At 46.5% G+C, this 10191-nt stretch overlaps 1 protein-coding gene across 1 annotated transcript; it reads left to right on the forward strand.

The window, feature by feature from the left end:
• Window positions 1–7056: 7056 nt before the first annotated feature.
• Window positions 7057–8013, forward strand: LOC135372467 (uncharacterized). The gene has a single exon (XM_064606075.1). The coding sequence runs from the start codon at window positions 7057–7059 to the stop codon at window positions 8011–8013; it is 957 nt and encodes a 318-aa protein (XP_064462145.1).
• The last annotated feature ends 2178 nt before the right edge of the window (window positions 8014–10191 follow it).

A 10191-nucleotide genomic window follows, 5' to 3' on the forward strand; every position in this document is an offset into this window, starting at 1 on the left:
CGACGTCAGTTTCTGAAGAAAGCTTTTGGTGCGATGGGCTGCAAATACGTCGAAGATGCATAATGCGCGCTGTTCCCGGTTTCCAGAGCGATTTCGATGTTCTGACACATACGGGATGATGATTTGGTCAACGTAACGCAGCATGGTCTGCTCATTGCTCCAGTGATTCTCACTGTGGTGGACATCCCAGTCGCTCGGAAAGCTCACCTTCGGGTGGCACTTGTCTGTTTTCCCCGCATAAATCAGTTGGGGGGGCAGGAGTCTCCCTGAAAGGCTGGTTGTCACGAGAACCGTCATCTCCCTCTTGTCGTCCATGCCTACGATGTCCACCTGCTTCGCTCCTTGGCTTGCCATCGTCCACTGGCTCACAGGAACCAGCTTAACACCCGTTTGGTCGAAGTTCAGCAAGAGATCGTCTGGGATGTTGTGTTCCGCGCGCTTCGACGCAACTTCTTCGACGAAAGCTGCTCTGATGCTTTCAAAGTTGTCCGGGATCTTCCGAGCCGCCCTTGTGCCCTTCCTTTTCGTGAAGCCAGTTCTGCGAAGGAATGACTGTGCCCAGGGTTTGTCCAATATTAATGAGCCTCCGAACTCGGGTAGAAGGGATGGCTTGAGCGACTCCAAAATGCCTGTAGCAGCGGCGATCAAAATTCGGCTGTTGACGATGCCCCCGGCGTTCCGTAGTCCTTCGATGTACACTTCAATGTCCTTGTCAATGTCACCAAGAAGCGTTTTCGCGCCACGCAACTTGTGAGGTAAACACTGCACTTCTTTACTAGCAGCAGCCGCGGCCCGACATTCTGCGTAGTAAGCGGCCTTCATGGACCGCACGGTGCTTTCGCTGATTGCTTTTTCTCGGCCGACAGAAAACTTCCGAACGGCTGCCAGATTGCCGTTTTCTGCAGCATACTTGCCGATGTTGTACCGAAGTTCACCGTCGTAAAAGCTGTAGGAGCCCCGCTTCCGTTTTCGTCTGCAGTCCGCCATGTCAACCTCGTGGACGTTGTCATTTGCAGTCGAGAACGCACGCTTCTCACATGATGTCCGTGATGCTCGTGGAGACGGCAGCCATGGCGTATGATGCGTGTCGATTGCCCGTGGTTCCGTAGGTTTGAAATAACGTAGTAACGACATCCTTGCAGTCCGATACTGAAGCGATCCGTGCAGCAATCCTGGTGACTGACACGCGTTCCTCGCTCGTGATCAAATGAAGCAGGGTCAGTTTCGCGTCACCAAACAAAATTTTTCTGACCCGTTCTCCTCACCCTTCCTCGTGAATGTTCTAGAAAATTTGGCGATTGCCATGCTTCTAGCTCATCGGACCTCCCTAATCCCTCGAAGAATGTTTCTTGGCTTAAGTGACGTGACTAACCATTATCCTTTCTGAGAGGTCCGGGAGACTTCCCTTTGAGGAATGATAGAGATAGACCACACATGCCCAGAAAAGGAGGCCTGGTAGAAGTCATTTGAGGTCACCGGGGAAAACCGCTCGAAGCACGTGCAACGCGGGCGCTGACCTCGGAGCCAGTTGAGGGAAAGGAATACTGCTCTGAAATCGCGAAATTAAGTACACGCGAATAATTTTGGAATTGACCGATAAGGCGATTCGCGAAAATTAATACACCGCGAAAATAAATACGTTTACAGTAATTCGTCCATTTAGCTTACGAACACGGCAGAATGCTGAATTGTACAGTTTTACGCTCGATTATTCCTCACTTTCAAAATGTAATGAAAGAATACCTCCTTGGCAGCTAGTTATACCGTCAAACTTTTCCTTAACAAGGTACAACAAGAGAAACACAAACACTGCAGTTTTGAAGCAGGAGTTTGAGACTTTGAGGGAAAGTTTCGGCGACCATACTGCCTTCTATACAGATGGATCAAAGAGTGAAGCTGGTGTATCGTGCGCTATGGTAACGGAGAACGTCACAAGGGCTAGCCGCTTACATCAGAAATTTTCAATTTTCAGCTCTGAAATCATTGGCCTGATGCTACACTGTTAGAAAAATTTATACCTTTTGGGGTATAAACGGCTTGTCCCAGGGCGCATACCTTTTGAGGTATAAACGCTATACCTTCCTCAAGGTATACTATCTTTATACCTCCCTGAAGGTATATTATTTGCACCACAGGGTATAAAAATATATTCCTTGAGGGTATACGTTGAAGACCTTGTGGGTATAATTGAAGAAAACGGTAATATTCGATGTGTTTCAGCGTCATATCCGAGTGGCGGCTTCCCAGCGCAGCTTTACACAAATATTGAAAAAAAAGGACCAAAGGAACGATAACAAAAAAAGAAAAAGAATACCTGGAGACTCTCGCGCACAAACTCAGGATGTGAATCGGAGAGGAAAGAAATTAAGTAACAATTAGCATTAAATTGGAAACCAAGAAGCAACACCAACAAATAGTTAGAAAAAATATTTCCAGGAGCAGTTAGCATTTGCTGGAGAACAGATACATATATACAACACACCGCGGCTACACATGGTGGAGACCATCCTTCGCCCGGGAAACAACTTAAGAAGTGAGGGCGTGTAAATTTATGTATTTTGGGATCAAACAATTGGATTCCAGATGTCACTACCCAATATAATTAGAATGCTACTCTATTACTTACTATGTTTTTAAATCAACTTATTGTTTACCTGAGATGATATAGTCGCCGTCACAAATTAATGTGATCCCAGATGTTGCGGAAGAAAAGGTATACAAAACGCTGAAGGTATAATCGTAGCATAGAAGTACTTTTTTTATACCCTCAGCTGCCGCGGAAGGTATAGAATCAGAGATCTATACCTTACACATGGTTTAAACAGGGCATAGACAGTGGTGACGAGGTATAAATGTCGTACTCTAGACCTTATTTATACCTTTTTTATTTTATACACCTTTTCTTCTAGCAGTATAGCACTGCGCTTCATCCTTGAAAATGGAATTTAATCATCCGTAGTCTACACAGATTCGCTCAGCGCTCTGCATGCTATTTGTGGACTGCAACGAACAAAAAACACTCTTGTCCAGCAAGCGCGATATCTTTCCAACACAGTTCTCAACAGGGGTAATTGCCTAACCCTTTGTTGGGTGCCCAGCCATGTAGGCATACAGGGGAATGAAAAAGCTGACCGGGCTGCTGCTGAGGCCGCGCCTCGGGTGAGATCACCCCTATTGGCTTTCCTCATCAGGATTTGAGACCCCTGCTGAGGAGGGCGATCAATAATAAGTGGCAGGAATTTTTGGACCACACAAAAGGATAACAAGTTGCACATGATAAAACCCTATGTGAGAAGTCCCGGGCCAAGTCCATCAAACCGTTTACAAGATACATTAGCCTCCCGACTGAGAATTGGACACACGTACTTGACACATGGCTTCTTACTCCGACGTGAGGACCCTCCTATATGTGTTCATTGTGGGGTCCAGCTGACCATTTTACACATTCTCTGTACATGCCCTTCTTTTGAGGAGCAACGCAAGAAATACTTTCAACAATTTTATAAGTATTGCCTGCCATTCCACCCGACCTTGTTAATCGGTGACGAACCAGTTGTGCCATTCCAAAAAGTCTTGCAATTTGTAGAATACATTAATATTCTCAATAGGCTTTGAAGTTTTAACTTGTCCATTTTAGACTACCACAGCTTGTTTTATTTACAAACCTAGTTTTTGTTTAATTACATCAGTATAGTTTTAACTCAGTTTTATGTACTCACCAGCATTTGGCCCATTATGGCCATAGTTGTCGATGCGCCATAAAAATCCTAATCATCATCAGATACGGCACGTGCTTCCGGAGGTGTGGCCATTCTCACAGCCGGAACACTTCCCACAAATCTTGAGGCCATTGCTGTACAGATCTGCACTCACCGTGTAGTGACGGTATGCTCTTTATACCTACCGCTATCCGTCAGGGCCGAGCAGAGACAGCTTGATGATCTTATTAATCAGCTCCCATCGCCTTTTCTACTACTGGGAGATTTCAATGCGCATCATTTGCTCTGGGGTTGTTCCAAAGTTGACACCCGAGGCAAAATGTCTGAGAAATTATTAGCATCCTTGCCAATCTGCCTGCTCAATGCAGGAAACGCTACTCATGTTAATGCTGCTTCGCAGTCCTTTTCAGCCATAGATATTTCGCTGTGCAGTGCATCTGTATTTCAGGACATTTCATGGACAGTGGACGAAAACCCCCATGGTAGCGATCACTTCCCTGTCGTTTTAGAGATCAATCGACCATCAGCTGCTATTAGAACCCGCCCACCTCGTTGGAAGATACAGTTAGCAGACTGGAACCTCTTTAAACAAGAAGCCACACTTTCTATAGAGTCCCTCCTTGGGCTGAACATTAATGACTCAAATAACTATGTAACAGACACTCTTGTAAAAGCAGCAACCAAGTCCATTCCACAGTCATCAGGTCAACTGCCCAGGCGTTGCAAGCCTTGGTGGTCAGAGGACTGTGGAAACACACGAAAAGAGCAGAACCGTGCTTGGGGCAAGTTCCAGCGGTATCCAACCCCAGCAAATCTACTGGCGTTTAAGAGAGCTCGACCAAAAGCTAGGTGGACACGCCGACAAGCAAAGAGTGAATCGTGGAAGTGTTTTGTCTCCTCCTTGAATAGCAATACCTCAACTAAGGTTGTGTGGGATCGATTAAAGAAAATAAAGGGCAGTTACACAAGCTTCTCTATTCCTCTCTTGGAGAGGAATGGTACGGTGTGCCAAACTTTAGAAGAACAGGCAGATGTGTTGGGAGAACACTTCCAGAGCGTTTCTTCCTCCTCTCACTACACCAGGGATTTCTTAAAAGTCAAAGATGATGCTGAGAAATTCAAAATTACATATGGTACCAATGACAGACATGCTTTTAATAAACCATTTTGTTTGATGGAGCTGCTGCGTGCTCTGTCGTCTCCAAAACAAACAGCACCAGGGCCAGATCGAATCACGTACAGCATGTTGCAGCACTTATCGAAAACATCGCTAGAAGGTCTTCTGCACTTTTTCAATTCAGTTTGGAATCAGGGTGAACTCCCATCTCGTTGGAAAGTGGCGACAGTCGTTCCACTTTTGAAGCCAGGGAAAGATCCTTTCAACGCATGTAGCTACAGCTTACAGGCCTATAGCCCTTATAAGGTGGGTAGAAATTCAGCGAACCGGTAGAATGTAGGAAGGGAGTTGCCTCAGGACAGAAGCCGCCGATATTTCGAACAGAGACTGTTCTTCTTCTGGGCACCGTCCTCATCATTGGCATGTTATTTAAAGGGTTAGGTGTGACGTGTTTAAAGGTTCATGCGAATTGTGGGTCAACAGCCCGGAGGGAAGAAAGGTTCCGTACGGGCTTCTACGGCCGGAGTGAATGGCTGCTTTGTTAGAGTGTGGAGAGGATTGTTGGAGGGGACAACGTTCACATAATCCCCTCCACACTCTAACAAAGCAGCCATTCACTCCGGCCGTAGAAGCCCGTACGGAACCTTTCTTCCCTCCGGGCTGTTGACCCACAATTCGCATGAACCTTTAAACACGTCACACCTAACCCTTTAAATACCATGCCAATGATGAGGACGGTGCCCAGAAGAAGAACAGTCTCTGTTCGAAATATCGGCGGCTTCTGTCCTGAGGCAACTCCCTTCCTATAGCCCTTACAAGTTGTTTAGGCAAAACCTTCGAGCGCATGGTTAACTACCGCCTGATGTACTTCCTCGAAGAAAATGGATGTCTCGACAGGTATCAGTGCGGATTTAGAGCCGCCCACTCAACCACTGATCATCTGCTGCGGCTGGAAACTGTCATCAGGGAAGCGTTTGTCAGAAAACAGCATTGTATTTCCATGTTTTTCGATCTTCAAAAAGCGTACGATACAGCATGGCGATATGGTATCGTTCGTGACTTGTACAATTTCGGTGTACTCGGTCGTATGCTCCGCTGCATCGCAAATTTTCTACAGGACATAACTTTTAGAGTCCAGTTGGGCACATCACTCTCTCGTTCTTTTACACAGGAGAACGGTGTGCCACAGGGTTCCGTTCTGAGTGTCACACTCTTCATAGTCAAAATGAACTCTATTGTGCACGCTATTCCGCCATCCGTCATGTACTCACTATACGTTGACGATGTTCAGATATCTTGTTCGTCTACAAGCATTTCAAGATGTGAGAGACAACTCCAGCTCTGTGTGAACAAATTAGCAAAATGGTCATCTGAGAATGGGTTTAATTTTTCACCTGAGAAAACGGTTTGCGTACCCTTCTCAAGAGTAAGGGGTATGTTTCCTGAGCCAGAATTTAAATTGAATGGCCAAGATATTACGGTCAAATCTGAGCATAAATTCCTGGGTATACTTTTTGACCGCAAGCTCACTTTCAACCCTCACATAAGGAACCTAAAAAGTAAATGTGGGAAATCGCTGAACATTCTGAAAATCTTGTCACATAGATCCTGGGGTGCAGACCGTGAGGTTCTGCGTCGCATCTACACATCTTGCATCCGTTCCAAGCTTGACTATGGATCTGTCGTGTACGGCTCTGCACGAAAGTCCATCTTGAAAGCTGTAGACCCTGTCCACCACCAGGGACTGCGACTGGTCTTGGGAGCGTTTCGCACATCGCCGGTCGAGAGTGGAGTGCAACGAGTGGTCATTAGAAAGGCCCCGCAGGGGGCACCGGCTTCGGCTGGTGTTTGGTGAGTGGCGCCACCACGGACCCCAGCCCCCAGTCCCAATGTGTTAACCGTACCGTGCCGAGGGGATTTAAGGTGAAGGGTGGAAACCTTGAACGGTGGCGGTAGGGGTCTTGGTCAAACCCCGGCCGATGGGTTTTCTTTAAAACTCCGGGACCCTCCCACATGAATGAATGTGAAGTGTGGGTGACCATCTGGAACATTCGTTTACTTAAACTTTATATGGGTAAAAATTCTATTCCTTCCTCGATCGCGGGCGGAAAGCGCCCGCGGACCGAAGTTTTCAAGCAGGCGTTTGACGCCTTTCAAACTAAATACATTGTTGTAAGCAGTGTGAACACAGAGACTGAAAAAAACACTCCACTCGGGAAAATGTCACCGTTCTTCATCGAAAAGGCGGTGGCATCTCTGTCAAAGAACGTGAAAGAAATCAAGCGCCTTAGATCAGGTGACTTACTGCTGCAGTGCACTTCTGAAGCCGACTGCGAGCGTATACTGAACACACAGGAGATGCACGGGATCAAAATACCAGCAACCTTGTATAGGACCCTTAATACCTGCCGTGGTGTCGTGTCACTAGCAGAACTCATTGACGTTCCATCAGAAGAGATACTGGAAAATCTAAAAAGCCAAAAAGTGATTGATGTCAGGAAAATAAAAATCCGGAAAAACAACGAGTATATAATCACGCGCAACACAATCCTCACGTTCGACTGTCCGACTTTACCAGAAAGGCTGAAGGTAGGGTATCTGACCGCAGAGGTGCGGCCATATATCCCTAATCCACTCAGATGCTTCAAGTGTAACCGCTTTGGCCATCCTTCCGATGCTTGCAGAGGTTCTGCGTGCTGTGCCCGCTGCAGCAAGCAGGACCACGACTCTAAGGAGTGCAGAGGGCCGGATCACTGCGTCAACTGCGCGGGTGACCACCCTTCGTACACTAGGTCTTGTCCAAAGTGGAAGTTCGAGAAAGAGGTGATGCACATCAAAGTCACACAGAAACTAAGTTATCCAGAAGCCAGGAAGAAGGCATCTCCGTTCCCGTTCCAGAAATCCTTTTCATCTGTTGTTAAAGAGAAACCAGGGATGATGTCATGTGCAACACAGACAGAGAATACCATACAAAGTGAAGTAACATGTACAACTCTTTCTCAAACACCAACTCCTGTAGCAGTAACCACAGTTTCGCAATCCTCTTCCGCGGCGTCATTTTCACAGACGCCGCCTTCGTCATCGCAAACTGTGGAGGCAAGCTCCATGGAATGCGATGACGACACGAGCTCGCAGCTCTTTTACGAGCGTGAGCTCACAAACACAAAGGAAGCCTAAGAGCAGTATGTCGGGGAGCGGCTCACTCCCCGATATATCACCTAAGGAACTTGCGGCTGCTCGGAAGAAAACTCCGAGGTAGCCCATAATGCCCCCAAAGAAGAAATAATGAAAGGTTCTTTACACAGTACACTCTTTCCAATGACGAAGACGCCTCTTGTGCACACCTTTTTCATTTTCTATACTATGGCGATCCTTCAGTGGAATTGTCGAGGGCTTCTCACTAATCTTGATGATGTCAATGATCTTTCGGACAGGTATGATACACTCTGTTTTGCACTACAAGAGACTTATCTTAATCCACAACAGATACATACACTACGGAGATGGAACTTGTTCCGAAACGATCGGGTTGATGCAACACGTACATCTGGAGGTGTTGCTATCCTTACACCAATAACCCTTCCTACAAAGCACCTTCCACTGAAAACAGCACTTGAGGCAGTTGCCGTTCAAATATGTCTTCAGGGGGTCATAACTGTATGTTCCTTATACCTACCGCCATCAGCTGTGGTAGACCAGAACACACTGGAAACTTTAATTGACGAGCTCCCACCGCCTTTCCTCTTACTGGGAGATTTTAATGCCCATAACTGTTTATGGGGAAGCTCGAGAGTCGACAGGCGAGGAAAAATGTTGGAAAAGATATTACTTTCTAGAGCTATCTGTCTTCTTAACAAAGGAAGTCCCACTTATGTAAGTAGCGCTAGTCAGTCTTTCTCCGCTATCGACCTCTCTTTGTGCAGCCCATCAGTGTTTCAAAGCATTGACTGGGCAGTGGACCAGAATCCTCGGGGTAGCGATCATTTTCCTGTAGTTCTGAAAGTGCATAATGCCCCAACCACCCTAGGTACACGTCCACGTCGGTGGAAACTGTCACAGGCTGATTGGAATCTCTTCAAGGAAGAAGCCAATCTCCTAACACCATCTTTCCAAGGGTTAAGTATAGAATATGTCAATAATCTTATTACGGACACCATTATAAATGCTGCTCAACAGTCCATCCCACAAACATCCGGTCGCCTCCCTCAGCGCTCCAAGCCTTGGTGGACAAGCGACTGCGAGACTACACGCAAAGAACAAAATCGGGCGTGGGGTGTGTTTCGAAGGCACCCCACCACACCAAACTTAGTCGCATTCAGGAAGGCACGTGCAAAAGCACGCTGGACACGAAGACAGGCAAAAAAGAATATTGGAAAAGTTTTGTATCTTCTTTGAATTGTAACACTCCTTCAAAACTTATATGGGACAGGCTAAGGAAAATCAAAGGAGACTACACAAGTTTCTCTGTCCCATTACTGCAGGTAAATGGCGGAGTTTGTCAGAATTTGGAAGAGCAGGCCAATGCCCTTGGGGAACATATGCAACATGTATCCAGCTCAGCTCACTATAGCAGGGATTTTTTGAAAATAAAATCATCTGCTAAGAAACAGACTATTCCAAGTGAGGTCGGTGACAAGTAGCCATACAATTCACTCTTTACAATGACTGAGCTACAAAGGGCTCTGTCATCCAGAAAAGTTACAGCCTCAGGTCCTGATCGCATTACCTACTCCATGATCCAGCATTTATCATCCACATCTTTAGAATCCCTTCTTGATTTCTTTAATCTTGTCTGGCGAGAGGGTTGTCTTCCGTCTGGCTGGAAGGTGGCAACCGTTGTCCCATTGTTAAAACCTGGGAAAGACTGCACAAACCCCTCCAGTTATCGACCCATAGCACTCACAAGTTGCCTAGGGAAAACTTTTGAGCGTATGGTTAATGATCGCCTGATGTATTTCCTTGAGGAAAATAAATGCCTAGATAAATTCCAGAGTGGCTTCAAAGCTGCGTGCTCGACAACAGATCATCTGTTGCGGCTGGAGACTGCCATCAGGGAAGCATTTGTCCGAAGGCAGCATTGTGTGTCCGTATTTTTCGACATTGAAAAGGCCTATGATACCGCCTGGAGGTATGGTATTCTGCAGGATCTGCACACTCTGGGAATAAGCGGCCGCATGTTTCGCTGTATTGCCAATTTCCTTCAAGGACGATTATTCCGGGTCCCGGTTGGATCGACACCTTCTCGCCCATTCATACAAGAGAATGGTGTACCTCAAGGATCCGTCCTAAGTGTAACTCTATTCATCGTAAAGATGAACTCTATAGCAAGTGCCATTCCTCCTTCAGTCAGGTATT

The sequence above is a fragment of the Ornithodoros turicata genome, unplaced genomic scaffold (genome assembly GCF_037126465.1).
Source record: "Ornithodoros turicata isolate Travis unplaced genomic scaffold, ASM3712646v1 Chromosome15, whole genome shotgun sequence".
Taxonomy (NCBI): Eukaryota; Metazoa; Arthropoda; class Arachnida; order Ixodida; family Argasidae; genus Ornithodoros; species Ornithodoros turicata.

What these genes read in the sequence shown, in the direction of transcription:
- LOC135372467 (XM_064606075.1), top strand. Translation starts at nt 7,057, where the DNA reads ATGTCACCGTTCTTCATCGAAAAGGCGGTGGCATCTCTGTCAAAGAAC.